Raw genomic sequence first — 14,893 nt, forward strand, 5'->3', positions numbered from 1 at the left:
TATTCACAAAGAGAAACTTTTGATTTGATAACTGGCTTTATTTTAGGAAACTAAGCCAAGAAGAATATGAGAGACTAGAAAAAGAGCAGCGGCTGTCAGCTGCAGATGAAAAGGTGGTTTCCTCTGTACAGGAAGTTAAAAATTACAAGTGAGTTCAGTTTCTAAAGGAGGGTGTCAATGTCTAATGAACTAGTGTTAGCTTTCTTTTTAATCTTTTTTTACATTATGTAGATAGAAGAAAATTCCATGTAAGTATAAATAACGAGAGGATATGAATAAATTCAATTCACACAGGAGAAAAAAATAAATTTCAACTTAACAAATGAAAAATGTTAACAAAAATTTACTTATACCTAATGGGCAAGACCATAGGGAACTTGGTCAATGCAAACAGTTCTGGGGGGTTTGTATGTTGTAGTAATTCTTTAAGAAATCAGTTTGCTGTGTGATTTATCAAGACCCACAAAAGTGTGGCATTTGATAGACCTTGGAAATCTTCTATGGATATAATTTGAAAAAAAAAAAAAAAGTTTTAAGGAGGAAGATATTTCTAACAGAATTACTTGAGAACACACTGATGAACAGTTAAGGAAATTGTAAGTTATCATTCAGAATCTCTAGCAATTAAATGATAAAGAAGTTATTAGTATTAGGTTCTTATTTTATCTATCTATCTATCTATCTATTTATTTATTTATTTTTGATGCTTTACTACTAAGCTACATCCTTAGACCTTTTTTTTAACTTGAGACAGGGTCTCAGTTGCATAGGTTCCCACTTAATTGCTGAGACTGACCTCGAACTTATGATCCTCCTGCCTCAGCTTCCCAATCATTGGGATTACTGGCATGTGGCATTGCACCTTGCCTGTAGTATTAGTTTTGATCACACTGGATTCATATAACTATAGAAATGTTTTTCTTATGTATGATAAAGTCTTTAAAAGTATAGCTGATGGAATAAAGGGAAAATGGTCAGAATGTTTCAAATGTTATTCAATTGTTGTAATTCTTAGGCGGAGAATTGAAGAGATGGAAGAAGAATTACAGAAAGCGGAGCGCTCATTTAAAAACCAGGTAGTAATTAATACAGTCCTGTAGTTTCAGAATTCTTTGATATCTAATACAGACAATTATAGGCTATTATAATGAGTCCCTAAAAACATATTTTTTAATATGTTGTCTTTTTCAGATTGCTATGCATGAGAAGAAAGCTCATGATAATTGGGTAAGATTTTTTCCCCCTTTTCTTTATTTTGTGCATAGCCTACCGCAACTGAATTTGAATATTTTCTCTTTAATAGCTCAAAGCTCGTTCTGCAGAAAGAGCTGTAGCTGAAGAGAAAAGGGAAGCTGCTAATTTGAGACAGAAGTATGTGATTTTGATATCTTACTATATGTTTTATAGTGTTTTAAGGTTATGCTAGATATTATCTATGAAGGAATAGATTGCAGTTTCATAATTCAGCCCATTCTTTCTCAATATTCAAGTCTATTGGAAATGACCCAAAAGATGGCAGTGTGGCAAGATGAACCCGTGATTGTAAAACCTATGCCGGGAAGACCAAATTTACAAAATCCTCCTCGGAGAGGTAGGGGGCACTTTGTAAAAGGAGCTATTTTATTTCTTGGTGCAGAATGTATGTAAATTACTTTTTACTTCTGTGTGTAATGGTTATGAAATAATCTGAATGATTTGCTAAAGCGGGAGGTGAGGGTTGGTGTCAGCGAGAAGGCTGCCTTAAAGTAGTAACATGGCATTGTTGTCTTTAGGTCCACTGAGCCATAATGGCTCTTTTGGTCCATCCCCCGTGAGTGGTGGAGAATGTTCCCCTCCACTGACAGCAGAGTCAGCTGAGAGACCTACTTCTGCTACTCTTAATCAAAAAGCTATGCCTAGAAACGGATTTGGTGAGCATTCACATGTTGCTTTATAGTAAACTACTTCAAGGTTTTGGTTTTTTTTTTCCCTTTTGAATATTCTAATGAAAACATAGAATTTGGGCCTGTACGATATATAGAAGATAATTTCTTACTTTATCTTAGTGAATGTTTTCTGTAAAATCTGTTCTAGAATAGAAAACATTTTTTTTTTTCCTGGAGGTCCCTGTATTGTTTTTTTCTTTTAAATTTTACACTGTGAAGTGTAAACCTTTATCTTTAAATTAAATCTCTATGGTGTTCCTTTCCCAAATATTATAAAAGTAGCCTTAAACTTTATGTAGCATACATATTTCCAACATGAAATACTGAGTCTTATTTCCAATTCTAAATAGGACTGTAGTCTTGGTAAGATTGGAAGTCAGGTTATACAGACTAAAGAAAAGCCAGCCTACACATACTTCAAGTCTATAGCTTAAAGTTTAGGACCAGTACTTATTAATCTGCTGTTCTATCAACCCAAGGCAGTTCTTTATTTTACTTAAGTCTCTTCATAAATTGTGATTTACATATTGGGCAACCCATTTTTTTAAAAAAAAATATTTTTAATTGTAGATGGACATGATATCTTTATTTATTTTTTAAATGTGTGCTGAGAATCAAACCCAGTGCCTCACACATGCTAGGCAAACACTCTACAACTGAGCTATGACCCCAACCCCTGGGAAACCCATTTTTCATGTTGCTTTCTAGTTATTGTTGAATCCTGACCTGACCTGTCCACCAGTGATTTATTTCTTCTGAAAAATACATACAAGGGCTCTGGTCTTTCTTTCCCAAGGGTCAATGGATGGACCTTTACCTCGTACTGGTCTTCTGAGGCATCTGGGAAACCCGTTGCCTCTGGTAAAGGGACCAAGTAACTTCAAAGAATCTGTAATTGTGGATGGATGATTTTTATTCTTTTCATGTTAGAATTAAGTCTGAATCCATTCTTTGATCTCTAACAGACACAGGATGTGGTCCAGCTCACATGAATAGCAGTTCCAGAAGTTCTTCTCCAGCTAAGGTGACGAATGAGGGTGAGGTAAGTTCTGTAGTTACTGTGAATCATGTGGTCATGCAGGAACATGTAGCTTTCCTACAGTACTTGCTCTTTGCTTTATCCTTCTTTGTGTTCTATTTGTACTATCCCATTTGTTTCTTAAAAAGCAAACTGTTCCCCAAGAACCTGAGACCCCCTCAGTCTCCACAATTACTTCTTTGACTGAGCATCCAGTTGGAGTAAGTACTTAGAGGTTGAGAACTGAATTGGGTTTTATTCTGTGCATTTCTGGGAAGGATATTCAGAGCATGACACTGATCTTGTTTGCTTTAAACTGCATGCAATATTGAGCTTACTTTTCTCATTAACTTGGGAATGTTGCTTAAGTGTGTACAACTATAATGAACTATAGAATGTGAAAAGTTATCACTCTAACTTTATATGGTGTTTTGTGTTGAATGTTCAACACAAAACACCATATAAAGTAAAAGTAAAGGCAAAGTAAATTCATTATAAATTATATAATTCATCATTTTTATTTTTGTTTGGAAGAATGTTATTTAAGAATTCCTTCATTTGTGCAAACCCTATTTTGAGTGATTTGAATTAGATTGGTATCAGATTTTCTGAAAGTGAAATACTGTTTCAGTGAAACAATGATCATCTGAAATGACCTCTTGAGCCAGTCCCAAGAAATGGTCTCATTTGTTCACATAAGTGTATTCTCTTGTAACTGTGTTGCTATTATATCCGGTAGGTCTTCTGCAGCTCTATAATAAAATAAATTTTTAATTGTTTAGTTTCAAACCCACTACTCATAGGAAATGATAAATCAATATCTCAAATGGTGTACAGTATATAGCACTGTGATGGAAAATACTTCTCAAGTTCCAGTGTATATATATTCCAGGAATATACATCTCTAGAGAAATCTAAGGGCACCTTAGATAAGACCCCAAACCCCTTTGTAGTAGAAGATTTAAAAGAGAGCAAAGACCCATTGTTAGAGAGGAGTAGAGGTGGGAAAAGCATGGCTTGGAGGCAAACCTGGGATTGAGTTCCTTTAATATGCAGTGTGGCCTTCAACAAATTATGATATTCCATTTGCTTTTGTTCCCTCTTATTTAAAATAAGACAGTCTACTTAAAGATCTCAGAGGTTGAATAATATATGAAAGACTGACTGAAGATACTCTGAATAGTAGCTATTATTACATGGGTAGAGAATGGATTTTTCATTTTATTCTGTTCATTCTTAATATGGAAGTAATGAGCTATTGTGATGAAAGGGAAGTGATGGGGAGGGGGGACTCCCTTTGAAATAGATTGTAGTGAATACAGCATGACATACTTGTCAGAAATCACCTCTGTTAATAACCTCTGCCAGTCCTCTTGCCTTTCCCTTTCCTGTGCAGATATAATCAGTAACAAACTGCTCCCTCTTGTGGCATCCTTCCAACTTCTGTAAGCTGTCGGTGGGAATACACAGGAGGGGTGGGTAGTTTTGTTGCACTGATGGTGTTCTCTGGACAGGCGCCTGTTTTGGGTTTTAGCTTTTATCGGTGTTGATACTTTGTCTTAATACATAGGAATTTTAAAACTTTTAACTGCTTTCAAATCTTAAATTGCAGGTTCATATGGCTATGAAAGGGCCCCCTCCTTTCTCAGGGGTACCCTTCATGGCACCCCTGATGGGACGGCCTCCACCACCTCCCATTCGGTATGGACCACCACTTCAGCTCGGTGGGCCTTTTGGGCCTCGGCCAATTCCTCCACCATTTGGTATGATGATCTGAACAGTAGTGATTGACTTATAAATCACATTCATCTTTCATTTCTATTGCTTGCTAAAACAGTTGGTTGCTATCTCAGGTCTTTACAATGAAAGAATAAAGCTGAGTACATTTTAACTTTTCCTCCAGTTTTCTGGAACATATGGGACACTATATAATCTTATACTGAGATAGGCAATAGCTATCTCTCATAGACAAGGATAAGGGGCTATATACAGAAAATCCAGAAATATTACTTCTGCAGATGTTTGTTGAAACTCTGTTGATATGCACTGCAATAGATGGAAAGGTGGATGAGACACATGCCATAACTTAAAATTTTGTCACAGATATGAAAATCCTATAACATAAAGTTTGTAATCGCCCATAATGGAAGCATAAGCAGTAGGTTATAGAATATAGAAAAGTCAAACCCTCCTTATCTTGAGAAAAGTCAGAGGGAAGTGTTAAAGAGGAGGATTTAACAGTGACCTAATAAATATTGCTGATTTAATTAGGTGGCTGTGGAAGGCCTTTTCCAGGAGGGCATGCACCTTGATTCTGATGGCATGTGTAAAGTCCATGCTGAAATACTTCATGAATTTTTAATGGATACAGTAATAAATAGTGGAATTTCCTTTTATCAAAATTTCTTTGATGTAGTAAAGTTCTTATTTCATAATCTATCATCTTGTCATGGTAATATAGTACTTCCAAATATAAATGGAGCTCTTGTGAGATAGAAATAATTCTGCAATTATATAGTAGGGAAAGAAAAAAGACAAGCCTGGAGCTAGGTAGAGCCATGTTTAAATCCTTAATATGTTGCTTCATGGCTGGTTGGTCAAAGGCTATAACTAAACTTGTTCCATCTCAGTTTGCCTCATCTGGCAAGTCAGGATGTTCACCAGACTTCCTTTTTATTTTCCAGGTCCTGGTATGCGTCCACCAATAGGCTTCAGAGAATATGCACCATGTGTTCCACCTGGAAAATGGGATTTGCCTTTTGACCCTCGTGATTTTTTTCCAGGACCCGCACCAGCACCATTTAGACCTTTAGGCTCATTTGGCCCAAGAGAGTACTTCATTCCTGGTGCCCCATTACCACTTCCAACTCATGGTCCCCAAGACTATGGGCCACCACCTGCTGCAAAAGACTTAATGCCTTCAGGCTTTAAAGATGAACCTCCATATACACCTAATTCTCAGATTAGTGAGGGCTGTTCACAGGCCTTAAAACAGGGCCCATAAAGTTAACCTCTGACACTTAGTCAGAAAATGGACTATAAACTATTCATCAAGTTAAAGGATTATTGGCTTCAAAATATAAAAGTTTATTTTAAATGGTTTATGTTTTTAGAATGAAGCTGCCTTGGTGCAGTATACATTTTGAGCCAAAATATTTTCCCCCTAAATATCCCCCACTTAAGCTAGAGTATCCTTCCAATTTTAAAATGTGCAATAAGGAATACCTTTGTTTTAGTAAATGTAGCATATACAATTGCTAAATGATTTAGAATGTCATAATTATGGACATTTCCTGTGGAAATGCTTTAAGAACATGTATTTCCATTATCCTATTTTTAGTGTATTCCAGTTGATAACAGAGAAATGGTGTTTTATAAGCTTGATTTTTTTTCTCTTTCAATATCTGGTCGCAGAGACTGTTACGCTAAAAATGTTTACTCAAAGATCATAAACTTCATTTTCCTTCTTGCTGAAGTTCTTTGTTGTAATAGTTCATAAAAAATGTTTATTAATATTTCCCAAGTGTCTGTTGATTCATTGGATCGTCATGAGACTTTGTGCCATTGGGGAAGCATGTCAACTCACTCTCAGAATCCACCCCTAGGCCTCAGAAGCAGCAGGGTCAGGCCTGCTTGGGGTTCTCCACTCAGCCCAGCTTTCCAAGACCCCTGTGTCCCTGCCTGCTGGAGCTTGGGGACCAGCGGCTAGGGCCTGTGGGCTGCCCACTGCTGCCCTGCAGCTTGGGAAGTGGTAGCACGCCTCTGCTCTCCTGCTGCCTCCTGCCACAGTCTAGAGAGCTCTCTGAGCCATCCTTACACCTGGGAGCCACTGCCCATCTTGGGGGGAGACTGACCCCATGCAAGATGTAAATAGCAACATTCTCAAATACCTGGGGAGGGCCGAGGGGCCTGGCGGGAGGGGCTGCAGGGTAAGGCCAGGAAGGGACACTGCTGTGAGGCGGGTGCAGGGAAGGGAGAGAGGAGGGAGGGTGCTGGGGGACTGGGTAGGGCAGAACTGGTAGGGCCAACACCTGGAGGGCCAGAGCCTATGTCCCCACTCCCAGCTGAGGGGCACAGGGTGCTGGGCTTGGGGCGAGGAGGGACCACCACGAACCCAGCTTAGGTGTATTCTGAGGGCGAGGTCGGCACAGAAGCTGCCTGACACAGCCAATGCCCGGGGAATTGGGGGAGGTGAAGATAGGCGCTGACTTCTCTCCCAATCACCAGGCCTGATGGGAGCAAGGCTGCCTTTTGCTGGGTGAGTACTGAGGGGGACCCTGCCTGGGGCTGGGGGCTTCCTGGGATCCTCTGGCCCTCTGTGGAGCCAACTCCCAAGTTCAATGCCTGCCTGCCCAGATGGGTGTTTTTGAGGGGACAAAGATGGCTTAACTAAAGGTCTGGAGACAATGGATGTCCCATGAGATCCACTCTGAAGTGCAAGATTCAGCTGGCTCCAGTGGACTCCTGCTGTTGACCTGCACCCCTGGGAGCAGTCTACCAGCTGCCTACAGTGGTGCCTCTGGGGACAGGTTGCCCGTTCTGGCAGGGACCTCCCACCAGGGAACATGAGAGCCTGTGGTGCCCTGGCTTCCTCCTGTCCCCAGGAGCTGGTGTCTCCTGGGTGCCTGAGTCAACACCCATCTCAATCCTGTCCCACTGTCCTGGCCATGAGGATATTTCATCTCTGGTGGCCACTGCTGTGACTCCTGGACTGTCCTGTTGGCACCAAGCCTACTTCCCAGAAAGCAGTGGGTGTACAAGAGACACCAGGAACAGGACCACGGGGACGCCCGGCCCACAACCCATGTGAGATGGAGGCTGAGATGGTGGGGCCTTTCCAGGACCCCCCCACTGCCGTTCTCTCCAGGAACAACCTCCAGCATGCCCAAGGCCGTCCACCCACTTCCACGGCCACGGGGACTGGCCTGCGTGGAACATGCCTGGCTGGAAACCTGCTGTGGGCTCCTGGGGAAAGCATCATGTCCCACTGAGCAGCTGGGACTCCTCGGTGGGCAGTGAGGTGACTGCTGCTGTGTGGAGGGGCAGGGGCCGCAAAAACGGGGGTGGGGGTGAGTTACCATTCGCTGAGCGCCATCCTCCTGTCGTAGACACGGATGGAACAGTCACCAAGGCCAGCCACAATGAGCGAGCGGTGGGAGTCGCAGGACAGACTTGTCACGCAGCTGTCGGCGCCCGTGGGGATGTCCTGGCCCAGACAGAGAGGGCTGAGATGGGGCACCGCTACCCCAAGCCCACATGGGCCTCACCTCCCTCCCTGGGGACTGCGGCCTTTGCCTCCACCTGCCAGAGGCCATCGCAGGCTGAGGAGCTCAGATGGGAGGGAAGGGCAGGGGCACATGGGACTCGGTGCAGCCAGATCTGCCTGAACACCTGCCCTGCACCTGCGCACTGGCCAGGGCAGGCCGAGCTCCGGCAGCATCCTGGAGGCACCCAGGGCCACCTGGCTATTGGCCAATTAAACTTCCCAACACCATCTCCCTCTTTCCTGAAGAGAGACAAAGTACACTTTGGCAAGGAGAACTCCTATTAGCTACCCCTGAGGACTCCTGATCAGTCGAGGGAACAGCGGAAGCGTGGACCCTGCTTCCCCTGGTGGCTGCACACAGCAGGAGGACTGGTGAATGCCAGCAGGGGGAGCTGCAGGCAGCAGATGGGCCTGTGGGGGCAGGGAGGGACGCGTGCTTTCCAACCCCAGTGGGGACGCTGCGGGAAATCTGCACATGTGGACTCTGTGTGAGGGGCAGGCCTTTGCAAGAGCCCCCCCCCACTTCTCCCTGCACCTTGAGGCAACAAAATACCCAGGAAGGCACCAGGACCACAGCTCTGGGCGAAGGCAGCTGAGAGTGGGGGAGGAGGTGGGTGGCCAGGGACACTCTGGCTCTGGAGGCCCTTACACTCCACAGGGAGACGGATCTGAGCATTAGGGTCTCCATGCTTTGCCCTTGAGGAGTGGGCATCTGTCAAGCTCCCCAGCAGGAGCACAACGAAAGTTGTTTGGTGCCATCATGGGATCTCCGAGCACAGTAATTGTGAGAGGAGGTGACCTCAGGCTGCAGCTCTCCCGGGCGTCACCACAGTGCCTAACAGTGGTGAGGTCCAGCCTCATGTCCAGCTCCTGTCACTCCTCCTTCCTGGCTCAGTTCTGTAGCAATGTGGAGCAAGCAGCCTTCTTGCCACCAAGGGGCCAATGTCTCTCCATCGGTAGGGAGGACAGGAGAGGGTGGGGAGGTCTCTGCCCTGTGCCTCTCCAGGGACTCTAGAGAATGGTGTCCTGGGCTAGAGCCCTCAGGTGCATCCCTGAGGTAGCTGTGGTCTTGCCTCTGCTCCTAAAGCGGTGGGCACAGCTGGATTTTAGCAGGCGGCCTGTATGGCCCTCTCACAGGTGTCTTAGGCAAAACCAGTGCAGATCCCTTTCTTTATTAAAACTAAAAAGAAAAGATGCTTTAAGCGGTGGGGCTGTGGCTTGGTGGCAGAGCGCATGCTCAGCACTTGCGAAGCCCCGGGTTCACTCTCAAAAAAAAAAAAAAAGCTTTGAAAAGCACAGGAATAGTTAATCTTCTAATTTAAAATATTTCACCCCACTGATTTCTGATACTCCCTAATCTGCCAGATAAGACAATACTTAAAAATGATCAGGATTAGCTTAGACTTAATTATGCTGCAGCGCAGGGTCAGGTGCATGATTACTGTGCAGCCAAGGTGGTGATCAGCTCCGAGGCTGGGAGTCTGTTCTCGCCAGCAGCAGGCGCCATCTTGCCCATCTGCTTCCCTGGAAGGCTGAGACGGGCACAGACCGAGCTTGCTCTGGAGATCTGGGTCTGGGTTATTTGAGCAAGGGGTCTGTTCTGTGCAGGGGGAGCGGAGAGCCTGGGGGAAGGGGCTGCACAGGGACCAGAGGTGCTTGTGGGGCCCACCATGGTTACCTGCACCTTCGTTTCACGGTCGGTGTCCCAGATCCGGACAATCCGCACATCCCCTGAGCTCATGAGGAGGCCAGTTTCTTGCTCCCAGTCCACCACCATCCCAGCTCCTGGGGAGGCAAGCGGGACACGGGGTCAGTCCCTGGGGCTACTCCAGGCAGCCACTCAGTCAGCGGCTCCAAGGAGCACTGCCACCCCTCCCACCATTGGGCAGGTCCCCACCTCCTCCTGAACCCAGGCTGGGGCTCCCAGGGCAACGAGCTCAGGCTGCTGCGGTGGTGGCAGCCTGCCCTGGAACCCTCCACACTGAGGCATCTGCGAGAGGGAAGAGTACTGGGGCCCAGCCACTTGGGAGGCTGAGGTGGGAGCACCAAGTTCAAGACTGGCCTGGGCAACGCAGAGAGGCCCGGGTTAAAAATAGGAAGGAAAGAAATGAGGGTGTCCTTTTCTGTCTGGAACTGGACAGGGAGTTATACACTCGCATCATAGTTTCTACTTAATACAAAAATATTTTGTGTGTGTGGTGCCGGGCATGGAATCCAGGGCCTTCCACATGCCAGGTGAGTGCCCCACTGCTGACCGACGTCCCCAGCCCCACTCGGCTTTAACTGTGTAATTATAAAGGTTTTGAGCATACACGAAGGAACACGGTGGAAATAAACCCTTATAACCCGCCACCCAGATCTGACAGTCCCCAGCAGTTTGTTTTTTGGGGGGTGGGGCTGGGGGGGGCCCAGGGCCTCGTGTGTGTGGCACCCGACTGCCCAGCTGCGCGCCTGCCCCAGGAGTTGCACTGCGGCCACATGTGCACGTGCCCCTGGGCTGCAAAACCTGCCTCCTCCAAACGGAGCAGCACAGCGCTGCACGGGAGTCCGACCTCCCGCACTTGCTCTTCCCTCTGAGGGTCTTCCAACCCGGTCCAGAGAGGCAGCTGCCATTCAGACGTCTGTGAGGCACTCCACCGACAGTCATATTAGCTATTCCCTGGTGGAAACCACATCTCAAGCCACATCTAAGTGTGTCCTCTCGTGCAGTAAGCAGCCCCGGAGGGGAGCTGTGGGGCAACGTGCTCTGCACCACATACTTTCTCCAGCTGTGGTCGCCTTATAACAAAAGGGAGGGAAACTGAAGAGGAAGTGTCCATGCAATCTGGCCGGTGTGGTCGGCTGCCTGGGCACCAGGCAGGCTAAGGTCCAGGATGAGGGTCTGTGGGGACTGGCACCTGGTGAATGCTGAGAGAAGCAAGGAACCCAGAGCACATGAGTCACCCTCTTTGGACCAGAGACTTCTCCCAGGACGCAGCTCAGCCTGGGTCCTGGCTGTCCTGTGGTGCCACCACCTCATCCTCCTGTGCCCTGGGCCTTCCAGCTGCTCCTACCGCCTGCTTCCAACCAAGGCACCATAGCCTCGTGCAGCCTGGGCCCCACCCTCTGGCCACTGTCCTCTTTTCTTCAAATAGCCTCCGTGGAAAAGGAGAACACAGGTAGGAGAGCGACAACATTGCTGGGACCTGGATGTCCCTGGAGGGAGGGCATACCTGTCCCCACGTGGAAGTCATGTGACAAGGTACCAACCACATAGCATGGGGTGGGGGCAGGTGGGCTTGATGGCACCTTGTGCAAGGCCAGAGCCCCACGTCTAGGTACACCTGGACAGCCAGTTTGCAACTTGAGAGACCCAGCTGAGTAGAGATGTGGAAGTCCTCTAGGACAGTGCTGATGTCTGTCCATCTGCCCTACAGAGGGAAGCAAGCCCTAGGTCCTGGGCAGCCAAGCCTGCAGCGTGGAGGTCTTGGTGGAGCAGAGGAAGGGATTCTGGAGGGGAGGCTGCTGTGCCCAGGTGTGTGTAGCTCGCTGAGCAGGAGCCATGGGGGCACCATGCGCCAGTTCAAAGTGTGCTTGTGCCCTGCTCACCCTGAGTACTGGACTGGGAGACACTGCACTCCCCAGAAGGCAGAGGTCCGATCCCTGCTTGACGAATCCTGGACACAGGCCTTGGATGTGTGTCCTGATACACAGCCTGACCAAAGAGCTAATTCTTTCCTTAAAACAGGGAGACAAGGCAGGACAGAGCAGAGAGCGTGGAAGTCAGACCAGCCACCCGCATCCCAGGCCTGGTAGTGGAGAGCCAAGCCTCGCCCTGCGCTGCCCTGGAGCACAGCTGTAGATTTGGTGCCTGCCAGCCAGTGGCTAGGCGCCCAGCTTTGTGGCCAGCCCAGAACTGACCTCTGCGACTTGGGGAGCTCTGCCTCTGGCTTGTGCCTCTGCATGGCCACCTGCCCCAGCCTTGGGGCTGCTGCTCTGTATACCTCCTTGGTTGCTCCAGTTAATGAATAGTAACCACTGACCAAAGGCTCAGGTCAACGTTCACAGGCCGAGGCTGGACCATCGCACTGCTCTCGGGGCCAAGGTGGTGGGACAGTCTCGCCCTGGCAGCCTCACGCTCCACCCTGGGAACAGAACGGGGCCCTCCCTGACTGACAGGGTGTGGAGGATGGTCTGGTTCTGCCTGTGTCTTCACAGAGACCACTGCTGTCCTGTGGCACAGCTTCTCACGTACGTGGGAGGGTGTAACCAACCACTGGGACAATGTAGCGAGGACACCCCCGGCCCCACACAGAGGAGGGCCTCTGGTCTTTCTTTAGGGTTTCAGAGACGGTAGTTGTGTTGCTCTTTCCCTGACACCTGCCCCAGCCCTGTAGTCTAGTTTAGTTTTCTCTGGGGAGATCGGACACTGAGTCTCCATATAAAACTTTTACAGAGGTCAAGGTTGAGTTTTCTCAACCATCTTGAGTTTTCTCACTCATCTTCCCTTTATCTTGAACTTTTAATGTAAGAATTCTTACAAAACACTAAGATGTGAGTCCAGAAGGTTCCCTGGCACATCCCTCCAACACCCTGTAGGCCCTGTGGCCCGAGGACAGGCAGCTGTGACTCCACATTAAAGATGGGCTAGGACAGAGAGCTCTGGAAGGCAGGTCTCCCTGTGAACATAGATTCTGCAGCCGACGACCCAGAAACACACTGGCTATGGGAGGAGTGAGGTTCTACTTGCTTATAATTTGTCTCAATAGCAAGGTCCAGAGAGAAGGGGCTCATTTTGATGTTCTCTGCAGGAGAGAAGGGCAGGGACAGAACTGAGAGAACCAGGAGAGGCCCCACACAGACAGGGGCTGGGAAGAGGACTCGGATGGGGCTGTGGAAATCACAGGCAGGAGGAGGAGCAGCCAGTTGTCTAGTTAACAGTCAGCTATTCAGAGAAAGTAGAAAATGTTCCTGTAAAAAATCACAAGATAAAAACTGCCCCGCTCACTCTTGTGCAGTCAGAAAGGTTTCTAATCCCTGTGAAGGAAAGCCACATTGGTCCCTAGCCCTAAGACTTTGGTTGCCAAGGTGTGATGGACACACTGACAATGAGGGTGACTGTGCTCTCAACCAGGACTGGACAGCGGTCATTTCAAGCTGCACCCACTGACAGCGTGTGCTCGCATACCTGGCAGGGTCAGCGGAAAACAGCGGCTTACTTATTCCACAACTACTGCCTGCTGCCTCTGAGTGGGGCAGGAATCCTGCAGGGGCCCCTCAGCTACTCTCATCTGCAGTGTCCAAGCCTCCGACCTCCCGTGGGAGGGGACTCAGACACTCCTGCAGCTAGTGATAGTCCCAGGGTGGACACTGGCCTCAGGTGCACGGGAGCAGCGCTCAACACTGCTGCGGGAAGCACTCCTGGCAGGACCAGTCGCTTTACAGCCCTCACTGCTGGGAACCTGCCCGCCCTGCTGCTGCATGCTGGGGCGGCTCCCGCTCCTCGGTGCCCAGGAGAAAAGCCAACCCTTCAGAAAACGTCAGTTTATCCCAAGTTCAAGAGAAACATGCTCTGGGCACCTAGACCATTCTTCCTTCATCTTACGTTGATGATGGAGAAGAGGCAGCATCCAAGCACTGCCTGAAGAGCTGCTCACTGCCTTCCAGAAATCACCACCACGGCCACCACGGCCACCACAGCCACCACCACCATGCAGTAATAAGGGCAGGCCTCCAGGTCCTCAGCTACCTTCCAGAAGTCGCCACCCCCCCAGGCCTGTTTCAGGAAGCCAACCTCTGCTACAGGTGAGCGTGCTGGCTTCTGAACAGTGCCACCATGGCTCTAAGGACGGTTCTCTGTCCACGCCAGGTCTAACTGGCTACCCTGCTTGCTTAAGACTTGCGTGGAGGGCTGGGGATGTGGCTCAAGTGGTAGCGCGCTCGACTGGCATGCATGCGGCCCGGGTTCGATCCTCAACACCACATACCAACAAAGATGTTGTGTCCACTGAAAACTAAAATAAATAAATAAATATTAAAAAAAAAAAAAAGACTTGCGTGGATATTCACTCTGTAAGTTCCAGTGCCTGCTTTCTCCTTCCTGTCCTGCCTCTTGCTTTCCCCGCTGCATATACGCATGCTGACGGCCAAGGCGCTGAGCCAGACTGCCCCAGCCCGTGTGTCACTGCAGCACAGGCTGCACTTGCAGTCAGGGTGGGTTTCTCTAGGACCACCCTGGACACAGGGCAGCTTCATGCTCAGTACAAACTGCAGAAGGCAGGAATGTGCGAGGCAGAAACCAGCTCAGTGCCTCCAGGCCATGCCGACCGGCCCTCTGGGAGCTCGCACTCGGGTGCCGCACGCACAATAAGGGCTAGGTTTTAGCCTGCTTTTTTTCCCCCCAAATTTTATCATGAGCATTTCCTTATGCCATTACTTATAAAGCTCACCAAACATTAAGTACTTTTCAGCCATTCAACCTTACTGAACATTAAGTGGATCCCAGTTCCATTCCTGAGTGGTACAGGGACCTTCTGCGTCTCTGATTATTTTCGTAAGGTAGCACCTAAGCAAACCAGCCGCAGGTTGAGGGGGACGGCTGCCGGGGGCTTCCGATGCTGACTGTGGAGCTTCTTTTTGGAACGACTGGGCGGGCCATTTTACACTCTCCGTTTAGAAATGGAATAGTGTACCCTGCTTCCCTCA

At 48.1% G+C, this 14,893-nt stretch overlaps 2 protein-coding genes across 4 annotated transcripts in view; one reads left to right on the plus strand and one right to left on the minus strand.

Moving 5' to 3' along the window:
• LOC144251636 (transport and Golgi organization protein 1 homolog) overlaps positions 1 to 6,956 on the plus strand; it is a 72,573-nt gene extending 65,617 nt beyond the window's left edge. For both annotated transcript variants that reach the window (XM_077794452.1, XM_077794453.1), the window contains 10 exons: positions 47 to 148; positions 1,016 to 1,076; positions 1,192 to 1,227; positions 1,304 to 1,371; positions 1,491 to 1,591; positions 1,773 to 1,910; positions 2,891 to 2,967; positions 3,093 to 3,164; positions 4,556 to 4,706; positions 5,628 to 6,956. In XM_077794452.1, the coding sequence (XP_077650578.1) occupies positions 47 to 148; positions 1,016 to 1,076; positions 1,192 to 1,227; positions 1,304 to 1,371; positions 1,491 to 1,591; positions 1,773 to 1,910; positions 2,891 to 2,967; positions 3,093 to 3,164; positions 4,556 to 4,706; positions 5,628 to 5,947 (1,126 nt within the window). In that variant the 3' untranslated portion in view covers positions 5,948 to 6,956. The remainder of the gene's footprint in view (positions 1 to 46; positions 149 to 1,015; positions 1,077 to 1,191; positions 1,228 to 1,303; positions 1,372 to 1,490; positions 1,592 to 1,772; positions 1,911 to 2,890; positions 2,968 to 3,092; positions 3,165 to 4,555; positions 4,707 to 5,627) is intronic.
• LOC144251637 (regulatory-associated protein of mTOR-like) overlaps positions 1 to 9,990 on the minus strand; it is a 34,746-nt gene extending 24,756 nt beyond the window's left edge. Inside the window, exons 1-3 of one of the 2 annotated variants that reach the window (XR_013342702.1) lie at positions 9,888 to 9,990; positions 8,022 to 8,149; positions 3,184 to 3,695 (exon numbers count right to left, since the gene is read on the minus strand). Coding sequence is in view for 1 of the 2 variants with exons in the window: in XM_077794454.1 (XP_077650580.1) it covers positions 8,022 to 8,149; positions 9,888 to 9,986 (227 nt within the window). In the remaining variant the exon portion in view is untranslated. Of the gene's footprint in view, positions 1 to 3,183; positions 3,696 to 8,021; positions 8,150 to 9,887 lie in introns of those variants that run through there. The other variant, XM_077794454.1, reaches the window with a different exon arrangement.
• Between the last annotated feature and the right edge of the window lie 4,903 nt (positions 9,991 to 14,893).

Source organism: Urocitellus parryii, unplaced genomic scaffold (genome assembly GCF_045843805.1).
Source record: "Urocitellus parryii isolate mUroPar1 unplaced genomic scaffold, mUroPar1.hap1 Scaffold_140, whole genome shotgun sequence".
Taxonomy (NCBI): domain Eukaryota; kingdom Metazoa; phylum Chordata; class Mammalia; order Rodentia; family Sciuridae; genus Urocitellus; species Urocitellus parryii.